The following is a 14,954-nucleotide window of genomic DNA, read 5'->3' on the forward strand; positions in this document are numbered from 1 at the left end:
GAGTTGGAGGTTGCTGTGAGCTGTAATGCCACGGCACTCTGCCCAGGGGGACAGCTTGAGGCTCTGTCTCAAAAAAAAAAAAAAAAAAAAAACAAAACATATTATCGTATGTATGGTTAATAACCTTAAAAGTAATATATTATTTCAGTTTTTATTTGTTTTTTTTTTTTGAGACAGAGTCAGACTTTGTTGCCCCAAGTAGAGTGCCGGGTGTCACAACTCACAGTAAGACTCTGTCTCAAAAAATAATAATAATAATGATCACTGAGTCTGGAGAACATGTTGTAAGGCCTCTTTGGGGGTAGTTTTGGAAAAATAAAGGAAAAGATTACCCTTTATATTGAGTAACGAATTTCTGAAATCACTCCCCAGAAGCAAGGTATCAATATGGCCCCTCAAATGACTTAGGAAGACATTTGATGACAATATTAATATCTATCTTTTCAGAAAATATATTGACTCTTCAAACCATTGGATTTTATCCTTAATCCGCTTCCCCTACCAATTAACTTCACCCCTATTTTGTTTAGTTTTGTTCATAAGGAAGACCAGTTTAAGCAGTTGTAAGGTATTTATTATGTGAAACATGGCATTAGTAAGCAAGGGGAGAAGCATTTCATGAAAATCCAAGGCTATGAACCATAATCCAGGAATCTTCATCTTATTGATTTCTGCCATTCCTGCAACACCTGTTTAATCTTCACCATTTACTTTCTTTACACTTAATTTCCAGTTTCTGAAATAATATAATAATAAACCATGCTGACCTAAAGGGAGGGTATACACAAAGTGAACAAGTTACTCCCATTACGTCCCAGGAGAAAAAACCGACCCCTCCAAGGATACAAGATCTGCTATGAACATTATGAAATATAAATTACAGCCTCCCTTTGTTTATTTGTTTTATAACGGGGCAAAAATCATAAAACTCTCGTCAAAATAGAAAATAAGAACAATGACATACCATAAGCACCTCATAACTGACAATGACAGTCCTCCCCCCCCCATTTTTTTAAATTGTTTGGGAATCACTGAAGGTACAAAGAATTAGGATATACTGATTGAATTTGGTAGATAAAGTCTTTTTTTTTTTGAGACAGAGCCTCAAGCTATCGCCCTGGGTAGAGTAACATTGCATCACAGCTCACAGCAACCTCCAACTCCTGGGCTTAAGCAATTCTGCGTCAGCCTCCCAAGTAGCTGGGACTACAGGCGCCAGCCACAACGCCTGGCTATTTTTTGGTTGTAGTTGTCATCGTTGTTTGGCAGGACCAGGCTGGATTAGAACCCGCCAGCTCAGGTGTATGTGGCTGGTACCTTAGCTGTTGAGCTACAGGCATGAAGCTGAAAGTCCTTTTTATTTTATTTATTATTTCTTTATTTTTTATTTTATTAAACCATAGCTGTGTACATTAATGCAGTCATGAGGTATAGTGTGCTGGTTTTATATAAAATTTGAAATATTTTCATCAAACTAGTTAACATAGTCTTCATGTCATTTTCTTAGTTATTATGTTAAGACATTTATATTCTACTATTTCATTTTAATTTCAATTGGCTTTTAATTATCTTAGTTTGAAGTGTTTTAATTTTTTTCTTTTATTTATTTATTTATTTATTTACTTTTTAGAGACAGAGTCTCACTTTGTCGCCCTCAGTAGAGTGCCATGGTATCACAGCTCACAGCAACCTCCAGCTCTCGGGCTTAGGTGATTCTCTTGCCTCAGCCTTCCGAGTAGCTGGGACTACAGGCACCTGCCACAATACCCAGCTATTTTTTTGTTGAAGTTTGGCTGGACCAGGTTTGAACCCACCACCCTCATATATGGGGTTGGCACCCTATTCACTGAGTCACAGGCACTGCCCTATTTATTTATTTATTTGTGGTCCTCAGTATAGTGCTCTGGCGTCATAGCTCACAGCAACCCCCAACTCTTGGGCTCAAGTGATTCTCTTGCCTCAGCCTCCCAAGCATCTGGGACTATAGGTGCCTGCTACAATGCCTGGGGGTTTTTTTGGTGGAGACAGGGTCTCACTCTAGCTCATGCTGGTCTCAAACCTCTGAGCTCAGGACAATCCACCCACCTTGGCCTCCCAGGGTGCTAGGATTACAGGCCTGAGCCACCATGCCTGGCTTAAAGTGCCTTTTATAATTGTGTCCTGCCCCCAAGAGGTGTGCCATTCGACAATGACATTTTAATTGGCACCTTTCTACCAGACTCATATTAAGCCTGGTGTGAGGCAGGAGTTTATTTTCTTATGCTCACATATTTTGATGTTTGGTGAACTGCTTCCTTAATTAGGGCCTAGACATAGAGAGATCTTTTTGTACTATATAAAGCCACGTGTGCCTTTAAAATATTTTAGTGACACTGCCTATACTAGCTAGGGCCTCCGTGTTGCTCAGAAACCTGAAACACTTTATTTTTGTTGTCTTGACTTCCTATCACTTTTTCCCATCCGCTGTTAATCCTCAGTCTCTTTGAATCCTTCTCCACCCACTGTTTTCTGAGTAAATGAATCACAGACTTGAACACTTGAGGACATAACTATGCAGAGTGAAAAGACTTATCTGTGGTTAAATGACTGATTCATGGCAATACAAAGAGTGGAAACAAGATCCTCCAACTCTAGTTTCAAAATTTCTGCTGCCTCATGGCCATGTGAGTGAGCTGAATCCACCTAGGACCTGAGATCTTTCTAATTTTTTCTTTTGCCAATTCCTGATTTTCTTATATTTGCTCCCTTTTGTTTCAGATGAAGCTCTGTTCCTCTAACTAACTCTTGAACGCAAATCTCTTAATGCTGCATTTCCCAAAGTGTAAGGGCAGTACCACTGAAGGTTTGGGCGATGATCTAGGTGGTATGCAGATATAGCATTGAATAATATTTTATCACATGGTGAGAAAGCCTCTAGATCCAATGCGCTTTCACTCATTGCAACAAGGAGAAATTCTCATTTCTGTGCGTACGTAACTTCTCTCTAACATTGCCCCCCCCCCTTTTAGAGACAATCTCACCTTATCACCCTCTGTAGAGTACTGTGGTGTCACAGCTCACAGCTGAAGAGGCCAATGTAACTCCGTTTTGTCAGTAAGGCTCTATTTTAGAACTCAGGCCCGTTGACACCCCCTCTGATGAAGGTCCATCAGCCCAGGTAGAGCCCGCCAATCAAAAGGGAAAAGACGTCCCCCCCATCTGCATTTCTGGGCAAGGTCAATCAGCCCAAGTGGAGCCAGCTTATCAGAAGTGAACAAACAGGCTCCGTGCCTGTGGCTCAAGTGGCTAAGGCGCCAGCCACATACACCTAAGGTGACGGGTTCAAATCCAGCCCAGGCCCGCCAAACAACAAAGATAGCTGCAACCAAAAAATAGCCGGGCGTTGTGGCGAGTGCCTGTGGTCCCAGGTACTTGGGAGGCTGAGGCAGGAGACTCGTTTGAGCCCAGGAGTTGGAGGTTGCTGTGAGCTGTGATGCCACAGCCCTCTACCCAGGGGGAAAGTCCCTAACTGTAAACCCACCTTTGGATTTTGGTGTATCAGGTGACGCCAAGCACCCTGGAGACAGGTCAGCCAATGGCAACCTCTCCCAACAAAATGCCCGATGAAATTTCTCTATACACCTTAAGAACCTCTCCTGGCTTCGTTTAGAGGCTGCCCCTCCGCAGCCACGCTGTTAGGTGGAGTGACCCAGGCATATGCTTGAATAAAGACACTCCTTTGCTTTTACATGTGTGCACGATGGTCTCTCAGTGGTGATTTCAGTCCCAACATTTGGGGGCTCGTCTGAGATCCCACCTGGCATGGAGTGTGCTACACCGGTGAGTTGTGTGTCGGTTGTCTACCCATTGTCTTGTCTTACTGTGGCGCCTAGAGTTTTGGGTAGCCGGGGGCCCTTGGCCTACGTGTGGATAGAGGGACCCGGCTGTGAACTGAGAGAGTTCACCTGGCTGATCTGACCAAGGGTTAGAGTCCCTGTGGCCAGACGGAAAGCCCGGCGGAGGGGTTAGAGTCCCCACTGCCAGGGTACCGGTTGCTCAGTGGGTTAGAGTCCCCCGGTCAGCCGAGTTAACACCGCCGGGGAAGCCGGGGGCGCGTTTGGAATGTATGAATGTTAGTTTGTGTTTAAGGTGTAAATTCTAATCATTTGTGTGTGCCTCTTGGAGGATTGGTCTGGTGTCCTAACGATCGCCCCTGAGGACGTTTGTGAGTGGGTTGCAGATCTTTTTCTCCAAGGGACTTTGCAAGATTTTTCCCTTCAAAGTCACTCTGCTAACCTACTTATTCCTGTGTATCCGACACCCCTAGCTGCTTGGTGAGCCTTTGGCTTGGCAATCATTATTCTCTTCACCCTTGTTGTCAGTGTTGGGCTTGGCAGCGCCGCCCCTCTGGATTGGACTGTCAGGGAGCCGGGTAGCACCAACTTGTTTTTATTTCCTTTTAGTGATCTTGTTCTCATACTTGATCCCATGCAGAGAATTCTTCACACCTTGTTTTAATACATCTGCCCCCTAGTTCTCAGGATGAGGCAAGCCCAAAACACCCCCTTGACCCTCTTCCTGGGCCACTTCTGGGAGGTCAGAGAGGAAGCTGCCAACTTAGGGCTAGTGGTCGAGAGAAACAAACTGGCCACCTTCGGCATCCGGTGGCCTGAGGAAGGAATGTTCCACCTCCCGACCATTTATCAGGTTAAGGACAATAGTATATGGGAATCCAGGCCATCCTGACCAGGTGGCCTATATCACTATTTGGCAGGTCTTGATGGAGCAGTCACCCCCTTGGTTAAAACCCTTCCTTCCCCCTAACCCTGCAGTTCTGGCCCTCAGAATTCAAAAGCACACCGCACCTCCCTGCCAGGTCCTGTCCCTTTCCACTGATCCACATGAGGAGGCTATGTTATTGACACCACCCCCTTACCAAGCAGCAGGAGGAAATGAAGCAGAATCACTGGCACCCGTGGGGGCCGAGGGAGGGGAGGGGCCGCACACCAGGAGAAAAACCCAGAGGGAAAGAGCTCAGAGAGCAGGTCCTGAACCAGACTGCACAGCATTCTCCTTGAGGGCCATAGGGCCCCCAGACACTCAAGGGCGTCAAAATGTGATATACTGGCCATTTTCCACAAGTGACCTGTATAATTGGAAGATGCAGACCTCCCCTTCCCCGTTTTCAGAAAAGCTTAGCCGGTTGATTAACTTGTTAGATTCCATCTTGTTCACCCACTCCAACTCCTGGGCTCAGGTAATTCTCCTGCCTCAGCCTCCCGAGTAGCTGGGACCACAGGTGCCTGCCACGAGGTCCAGCTATTTTTTTGTTGCAGTTTAGCTGGGGCTAGGTTTGAACCTGCCACCCTTGGTATATGGGGCTGGCACCCTACCCACTGAGCCACAGGCGCCACCCCCTGCCCCCTTTTTAATAAAGAGCCATCGACCTCTTCCTGGAGACTTGTCAGAGTCTTTTCTAGCTAGTATTTAATTGTGCTGTTTTGCTTTTGTTGTGGTTGTTTTCATTTATGGCAAATGATGCTGACTTTCCCTTTTTAGTTTTCTATTTAAGTAAGAAAGTGAATCTGATTAAAAATAAAATGTTAAGTAATGCTAGAAATGGTTGTATCCAGATAGGGAAAAAAAAGATCACGGAGGCAGTGCTTGAGTGGCCAAAGCTGTAAAACCCCATGTTGACTCGATCTATAGCAGATGGTTGTCTATTCAATCATGTTTCTCCTCGGCCACAAAGAGCAATCAAGGGCTGAGATGACGACTCTCCTGAGTCAACTTTTCCCTTTGCATCCTGGGTAACTCCAACTCTTCCTTAGTCGCTGTTGTCATCTTTGGCTTCTAACTCTTGGAATGTTGTTTCTAAAACCACTGCCTCTGAGCTATATGCTTTGGAGTTTTATTCCTCTCCGTTTGCTCCATCCTTTGGGAATCTTTGTTCCATCAGTCTGCTGCTGCTTCCAAATTCAGTGAGAATTTCCCCCCTATCTGCAGGTAGTTATAGCTCCTTTGGCTAATCTTTTGATGGTCTTCGTGTGGAGAAGCTCACAATCTTGTTTTCATTTTCCCAAAGGAATCTTTTCATTATTGGCTTGCCATTACCTTTTCAAGTTCCTTAGGGAAAGTTTAATGGTCAAGAGGACACTTTGATAATGCTACCTTCCAGTATATCCGAAGTACTCCCCTATCCCAACTTTTACCCAGTATCAGGGAGGGATGTTCCCTGTGATACTCTACCAGATAATGTCTTCCTGGGAATCCATCCCCTTTCAGCTGCTGGGGATGGGATATCTCAGTATTTTCCCATCAGCCTTAAAAGTCACCTTACCCATAAGGCCTTGGCTATTCTCAGACAAATAGAATTCCTGTTGACCTGGCCTACTGCCCTAGAGTTCTAATTTGGGTATAGCTTAGGTCCATAACAGAACACCAGATAACTTTATAAATAAAATTAAAAGAATAAGGAAAAGAAATGCTGCAAAGAAAACTGACCATATTGTTTCTAAGAAGCAATAGCTAGAAATTGAGTCCCGGTATTTAAGAACCTTAGTTAAAATTCTTTCTATCGCTTATGCTTTTTACATTTATAGTACATGTAATAGGCTTTGGTGGAACTGGGCACAGTTTCAGTTTGGTCAGTGTGCTGACCAAATTTACTCCAGTGAGCAAATGTATTTTGAATGCCTACATGGCTAACACATGCTAGTACTCTGAGTCAAATGCAAGTAATGTTAATTTAAAAATATTTTAAATACTCTACCCCTGAGGAAAGAAAATCATTCCTTTAAGTTCCTTTGGCAGAAAGTCCCAACTCTGATCTAGTGTTCTGATACATTACACAATGTAACTTAAAGACTATGTATTTTTTTTTACTACCTTGCTTTCACAACAGTTGCATCCATACACCTATCTCTATGGTTACTTTTTTATGCTTTCCTCTGACCCTCCCTTCCAACACATTAAGTCCACAAATAGGCTATAAACTAGGAGTGAGAAGTGAAGAGAAAGGATTATACACATGACTAAAGTAAATAGTAGCCATGAATTTGCTAACTCACAACTGTTTGCCCAATCTCTGCTTTGGGGATAGATAGAGCCTCTCATTAAATCTTGTCTTCAATACAGTGAAGTGTCATTTTCATTGAACTAGCAAAAAAAAAAAAATCCTCAAATTATATTTTGGAAGATGATAATATTTTCAGGTTTGTAGCTAGCTATCACCTCACATTTTCTGCAAACTGTACTGTGGGATGCATGATGAAATGTAACATAACCTCTAAGACTCCTTCCATATTTGTATCTTCTATGATTGTGTGTGATATATTGCTAGCATCTGGCATGTAACAAAAATTAGAAGATAAGCATATAATAAACTATTTTAGAATATGTGTTGTGTGGGCAGAAAGATGGCAGGAGAGGAATACAGTTATATACACAAATATCTATAATACAAATTAAAGGGTACCAAAATACAGTGTCCATTCATTAATTTCTTGAGGGCAAAGTCCCTGATAATTTCTGTACATTCATTTTTTTATTCTTTTTTCTTTCAATTCAAGATCAATTTATTCTCAAGTTTCGCCAACACAGAAATACTATCCTTGAAGTGCCTCAAATCTTTCCATAACAACTCTTGCTTGAAATTTCAACTGCAGTGCCCAAGTCCCTAATGCTAATCCTTTTTTCTGTTGTTGTCACCCAGACTAGGGCACAGTGGCATCATCCCAGTTCTCCATAACCCAAAACACTTGGGCTCAAGTGATCCTCCTTCCTCAGCTTCCCAAAGAAGTGGACTATAGGCATAAGCCACTATATCTAACTAATATTAAACTTTCTAGAAAGATGGAGTCTCACTATGTTGCTCAGGCTGGTTCCAAACTCCTGGCCTCAAGCAACCAAGGTGAGACTTTGGAAGATGGGATGAAGGAGATAGGAAGTCTGTGTGGGGTGATCCCAGCAGGTGCACCAGGAGCTTTGGTCCAGCGGGGCAGCTGGTATACAAGGCCCCAAAAAGTGGAAAGGAAAGGCTGAGGTCACAGGCAGCGGGCAGCCTGCCCATCCTTGGATTAAAAGCAAAGTACACACTGTAGCTGCAGGGACTTGGGGGCAGGCAGACCTCCGGGGACAGCCGGCCAGGTTGCAACACTTGTGGTGCACGTGTCCGGAAGGGTGAGTGTTAGCTGTGCCTCTGCTGACATCCTTTCTGGCTTTCAGATCTTGGTCTGGCTGAGGCTGTGCTGGCCCAATGGCTCTGGCCAATGCTCACAACGTACACTGATCCTCAGAGGTTAAAAGTCACTATCCCACCCAAGATGCCAGCATCCCTCACAGGTTTAGTTTCCAGTGGACAAACTCCAGGGTTGTGTCCAGTGGTCGTGATGCAGGAGCTGGGACTCAACCAGGACGTCGGCCCTGGCCCAGGGAAGAATAGCCTGAACAAATGGCAAAAAATAAAAAGGTTTTCTGTCTCTTTAAACTTCCTGCACTCCTTTTGGGAGCTATGATGTGCATCCCTTTAAAAAAACAAACAAAAAAAAAATAAAAAAACAAAAGACCTACACTCTTGTCTCAGGTCAGGGACTGTCCTTTGTCGTGGGTGCTCCAGGAGGGGCTCAGCCCCTGCCCTGGAGGTCGGGTGGGCCTCCCTGGCGAGTGTAGGGCCCAGGACTCCGGTTTTTTATTCTAGGGATTAACACAATACCAGACGCACAATAATAATTTAACATATACTTATTAAATTAATGAATGTGTGGAATGGAAAAAATGTTACAGGAACATAGAACAGGGTATGTTTGACACTCAGGGGATAATGAAAGTGGGTGAACTGGTGGGGAAAGGGGGCAAGGGGAAGAACTCCATAGCACAGATTGCAATTTTTTTCCCCATTATTCATTCCCCGTTCCTTCTATAGTAATATTAATAGTTTTCTTGATTTTTAGCTAGACACATTTACCAATCATCTTTACTACTAGATATTCCAAGTGACTAAATTCTGGTCAATGCAATGTGAACAAAAGTGATGTGTGCACCTTTTAGATCTCATTGAAGGGTGTATGCATGCCCTCTTTCCCCCCATTATTCTACTAAGCTCTGGCCATGAATGGCCATGGTGATAAGCCATCAAAGACTAAGTAGGCAAGGGCAAATCCCTTAGATGCAGCCTGAAGGAGGAGTCTGGGTCCCTGATAACTTTTGGAGTAGAGCCACCATAGCGAGAGGATTTTACAAAAGTCTGTTTTGTTTAAGCCAATGGTTATTTTGGATTTCTGTTGCAGGGGTTCAGTTTATATCTGAACCAGTACAAGCGTCAAGAAAGTCTTTTATAGAGGTGATGGCTGTGCTGAGTTTCAAAGACTGAATTAGGAGGGAGGGGCTTCCAAGACTGAGGAAACAGTAGGCATAAAGAAATGAAAGTTTGGGGACTGGCTTCAGCATGCTAGGCAATGAAGCGGGAAAAGCAGGCAAGGGCCAGACACTGACGATCCTGCCCTGCTTTGCTGAAAGACTTGGATTTTACTTTGTAGACAAGAAGATATTCTGTGGTAGGGGTATGGGAAGATGGAAGGAAGATTCCAATAGCACAATTCACATGCAAAATAAGCCGGGAAGATTAATCTATTTTATAGGAGAGGGAACATAAATCCAGAGAGACTAGAATATCTTTCTATGTTAAAGACAGAGGTGGATGGCTAGGCGCCTATAGCTCAACCGGCTAAGGCGCCAGCCACGTACACCTAAGGTGGCGGGTTCGAATCCCCAGCCCGGACCCACCAAATAACAATAACGACTGCAACCAAAAAATAGCCGGGCGTTGTGGCGGGTGCCTGTGGTCCAAGCTACTTGGGAGGCGGAGGCAAGAGACTCGCTTGAGCCCAGGAGTTGGAGGTTGCTGTGAGCTGTAATGCCACGGCACTCTGCCCAGGGGGACAGCTTGAGGCTCTGTCTAAAAAAAAAAAAAAAAAAAAAAAAAGACAGAGGTGGAATTAGACTCCGTAGCTACACCAGTTTTTCAAACTGTGGTCTTTGGCCTGACTGCATCAGAGTCACTAAGCCCCCTAGTAAAAATGCAAATTCTTAGGTCTGAGAAGGCCAGACCAGCGCCATTTTGTTGTTTACTGTCTAAGTTCTGTTCCTCATTTTGAGCCCCTGCAGCCATCTTAGATAATAAGCTTCAGCTGCCCCCAAACCCTGGCTTCCTCCCCCCAATCAAACCTCCCAGCCTGCCAATCAGAAGTGCACCTCACCCCTCTTGCTCCATACCACCCCAGGCCCCTCCCTCACCTCAGTTAGGAAAATCCCCCACCCCTCAACCTGTACCAATCCAGAGCCTCCCCTACTTCCCCATACCCCGACCACCAATCACCCCTACTTCCCCATGCACCGACCACCAATCAAAAACGTACCCCGCCCTTCTTCACCCTTCTTGCTTTCTGTACCCTATAAAATTTTCCAACCCCCTAGGCTCGGGGCCTTCCTTGGTATGTTTGCCAAGAGGGGGTCTGAGCTCGGAGTGTGTCTCCGTTAGTCCTTTCGTGGGCTCGGGGATTCAGGGAAATTCTAGGTACAACAGGCCAACCTTTTAACTACTGACTCAAATCTCTGGGTATGGGTTCTAGAAATTTTTTTTGTTTGTTTGTTTGTTTTTTTTTGCAGTTTTTGGCCGGGGCTGGGTTTGAACTAGGCACCTGTAGCATAAAGGGCCAGCGCCCTACTCCTTTGAGCCACAGGCACGGCCAAGAAATCTGCATTTTTAACAAGGGCTTCAGATGCTTAAGAGTCAAAACCACTTAACTATATAGCAGCCACCTCAAAAATATGACTGTTTACAAACACGGCCGCGGGGAAGCACTCAGGCCCAGCGCGGTCCCGAGAGACAGGTGGCTTCGAGCGGCTGGAACAGAAATCGGGGCACGCGGGAGGAAGGGCAACTCCTTCCTCGAGGAGGGGCGGGGCCTTTCAAATCTCGCGGGAACGTGCGGCGTCCGGACCCGCCGCTCCCGGTTACCATGGAGACCCGGGCGCTGGGTTGGTCGACCTTGAGCTGCCGGGGCGGCTGACTCTCCGGCGGCCTCGGCCCGCCAGTGTCCGCGGCCCGCGCTCACCACTCTCCGCCGCCGAGTCTGTCACGGCCTCTCGCAAGGCCGGAGGGGGCCTCGAGGCGCGCTCTCCGCGAGGAACCGGAGCGAACCGAGCGCCGCACGCCGCGACCCCCCCGCCCCGAATCCTGCCGGTGGAAGTGGCTGCATTTGAACCAAACGGCCTTCGCGGGCCGCAGCCGCCCCGCCGTCCCGCCACTCCCGAGGGCCTGTTACCGACACCAGCCACCGGTGTCCCAGGTGCAGCGGCCGCCGCGTCTCGTCCCCCAATCCCCGGAAACATCCGTCCTCGGGGTAAGGAGGCTTCTCGGGTGCCGGCGAAGGGGGCGGGCGGCGGCGGGGCCGCGGGGGCCGCGCCCGGGGAGCTCCGGCCCCTCCCCGGCCCGGGTCGGAGCGACTCTCCGGTCTCTGTTCCCCCCCTTCCTCTCCCACCTATTCCTTTTGAGTATATAGAAGTTTCGTTGCGGCTTGTCCGGCTGAAGTATGGGATGTGCGAACTGGCCAGTAAATGCCATCGCTTATCTTTAAGGCTGCGACGAAGAGGGCCACCGGTGGGGGCTGCAGAAACGGCGATTCACCCAGATAACCTGCTCTTTTCACAGAGACGATGCTTAAGGAACAAGGGAAACCGTTTCCTGGAACATCTGCCTTGTAATTCAAGCTTTTGTTACTGACGACAGTCCAGAGGCAGACATGCTCAACTCCACAGATGAACTGGAGTTTTCAAACAAAAGCAATACCTCGATCTCCCAACTCTCTTCTCTGGGACTGTCGGATGACAGAGCATCCTGCGGAAAAAGCCCACCTGGTGTGCCTGAAAAATCTGGCTATCCGGACTCCGTTTACGTTATGGCAGCGAACATTTTTCAGGGTATTCGAATCGAAAAATCGCCAGAGAAAGTCTTAATAAAGTATGGGCATGAACCCCTGCCGTCCTCTTCTGATTCTGAGGATGAATCCTTTCGTCGTTTGTCCTATGAGCTGGCTTTTAGTGCCCTGAAATGTGAGTTGTACCCATCTTGAAAATCACTAAATTTGTGAAATGTAGACCCCCCCCACACACACACACACATCCAACGTGCAGCTCGCGGGCCAGTATGCTGATTTTGTGAGGACTTTTCTGGTTGCATACAAAAAAAGTATGCACGGATGTATTTTTTTGTTAATTAGCTTTCTTTACTGTTTGTGTATTGTGTGGCCCAAGACATCTCTTCCAGTGAATAAAAATGAAGGGGAAAAAGGTTGAACACCCCTGGTTATGCATGTGCCTATCTGTGGTCTTTTGCAAATACTAAGGAATTAGGAGAGTTCTGGTGAAACTAGCTCTTTCTTTTTTTTTTTTTTTGAAACAGAGCCTCAAGCTGTCCCCCTGGGCAGAGTGCCATGGCATTACAGCTCACAGCAACCTCCAACTCCTGGGCTCAAGCGAGTCTCCTGCCTCCGCCTCCCAAGTAGCTGGGACCACAGGCGCCCGCCACAACGCCCGGCTATTTTTTGGTTGCAGCCGTCATTGTTGTTTGGCGGGTCCGGGCTGGGGATTCGAACCCGCCACCTTAGGTGTACGTGGCTGGCGCCTTAGCCGGTTGAGCTATAGGCGCTGAGCCGAAACTAGCTCTTTCAAACCAGAACCGGTTTTTACTGTAGGTGCTTTGGAGCCAAGCGCAGTGTGTCTGTGGTGCTTAGATAAGTGTGGTGCTCAGACATCGAATTAAACAAGGAAACAATCTAAGTCTTTGTTTCCCTCTCTCTGTGAATTTATTTTCGTTCCCTGTGTTTATATCGTGCATTTTAATTTAAGAGCTTACGCCAATATAAAACTCCAGTAAGGGAGGCTGGGGAGAGGAGCAGAGAGATGGAATAAGAAGAAAAGGTGTGATAATAAAGAATATTAAAATTAAATCAAGCCCAGTGAAGATGATTCCATTTATAGTCAGTAGTTTTACTTTTGGGAGCCAAACTTTAGTATAATTCCCCTTTCTAATTTGCCTCCAGAGTTTGAGACTCAGGGTTTCTGAGTCCCTTAATGGTGGCTAATTATCAATTTCGAAGTGTGGGGTTGAATCTAGGAAATAACCAAATATTGTTATGAGAAGGTGAACATTCGAAGGGCCTAAAGTGGTTTATTTTTGTACTAGCTGTGACTATAAACTTTATATTGGTTTATAAACTGACTAAATGTAGTTCCAAAAATGTTTCATCTGAAGAGACACCGTGGAAAGATGACACTCATTTGGATGTATCAGTATTATGTACATCTTTGCACATGGGAGGCAGTTGAAATTGCTCAGTTGAACTGAAATATTTATTCCACTGCTTATTTAGAAATTAATATGTATTTTTTGTTGTCTGCAGAGATGATGTAGCTCAATTTTGAAGCCAGAAATTTGTCGTCATAAAGAAAAATTTGTCAAGAAGCAATTTCTCTTTAGTTATCACTACTTTGTTTTTTTGCTGTTCAGGATTTTTTAAGTCTATCTTAACCATTTTTCCTTCTCCAGTTTGATCTTTCAGATTCTGGCTTGGCGCCTGTGTCTCAAGTGGCTAAGGTGTCAGCCACATATACCTAAGGTGGCGAGTTTGAATCCAGCCAGGGCCCACCAAAAACAACAATGACAGCTGCAACCAAAAAATAGCCGGGCGATGTGGCCAGCACCTGTGGTCCCAGCTACTTGGGAGGCTGAGGCAGGAGACTCACTTGAGCCCAGGAGTTGGAGGTTGCTGTGAGCTGTGATGCCACGGCACTCTACCCAGTGGACAGCTTGAGGCTCTGTCTCAAAAAAAAGCGATCTTTCAGATTCTGTTTATCTCCTTCCCTGTCCCTCAACCAAAGTGTTGCATTTTACACATTGAATCAAATGAACATTTTTACATTCTTTTCTTTGCAACAATGAAATGTAGACTGGGCAGTTGTGTTGATTAATTGGTAATTTTTTTTTTTTTTTTTTTGGTAGAGACATAGAGTCTCATTTTATGGCCCTTGGTAGAATGCCGTGGCGTCTCACAGCTCAGAGCAATCTCCAGCTCTTGGGCTTAGGCGATTCTCTTGCCTCAGCCTTGGGAGCAGCTGGGACTACAGGCGCCCGCTTCAATGCCTGGCTATTTTTTTGTTGCAGTTTGGCCAGAGCTGGGTTTGAACCCGCCACCACCCTCTGTATATGGGGCCGGTGCCCTACCCACTGAGCCACAGGTGCTGCTCTATTTAATAATTTCTTAATGACCCAGAAAATCCCATGCAGATAATTATTGTCACAGGCCTTTATAAACCTGGTTTTCTTGGCAACATTCACTTTTCTAAGTTTAAATTATGAAATAAGATGACATTGGTTGTTAACTTACTAAAAATATTATTTTCCACTTCTTAAAAATGTTATTTTCTTGGGTGGCGCCTGTGGCTCAAGGAGTAGGGTGTCAGACCCATATACCGGAGGTGGCAGGTTCAAACCTAGCCCTGGCCAAAAGAAAAGAAACTACAAAAAAAAACAAACCCAAATTATTTTTTTTTTCTTTTCTTTTTTTTTTTGAGCCACCAAAAATTACTTTCTTCTTGTTGTTTTTTTTGGCGGGTCCGGGCTGGGGATTCGAACCCGCCACCTTAGGTGTACGTGGCTGGCGCCTTAGCCGGTTGAGCTATAGGCGCTGAGCCTAAAAATTACTTTCTTATAATAATACAGTCTTGGTTTAAATGATCATGTAAGTAATTTCTGAATGTGCAACTGTAATAAAATCAGAATTCCTAAATGCAATGAGTTTTCCAAGATAATTAAGAACCTGCCTCGGCGCCTATAGCTCAACCGGCTAAGGCGCCAGCCACGTACACCTAAGGTGGCGGGTTCGAATCCCCAGCCCGGACCCGCCAAACAACAATGA

At 45.6% G+C, this 14,954-nt stretch overlaps 1 protein-coding gene across 2 annotated transcripts in view; it reads left to right on the forward strand.

Moving 5' to 3' along the window:
- The first annotated feature begins 11,780 nt into the window (after positions 1-11,780).
- NSUN7 (NOP2/Sun RNA methyltransferase family member 7) overlaps positions 11,781-14,954 on the forward strand; it is a 55,471-nt gene continuing 52,297 nt past the window's right edge. For both annotated transcript variants that reach the window (XM_003800692.2, XM_023519626.1), the window contains exon 1: positions 11,781-12,090. In XM_003800692.2, the coding sequence (XP_003800740.1) occupies positions 11,781-12,090 (310 nt within the window). The remainder of the gene's footprint in view (positions 12,091-14,954) is intronic.

Source organism: Otolemur garnettii, unplaced genomic scaffold (genome assembly GCF_000181295.1).
Source record: "Otolemur garnettii isolate 467f Iridium unplaced genomic scaffold, OtoGar3 scaffold00181, whole genome shotgun sequence".
NCBI lineage: Eukaryota > Metazoa > Chordata > Mammalia > Primates > Galagidae > Otolemur > Otolemur garnettii.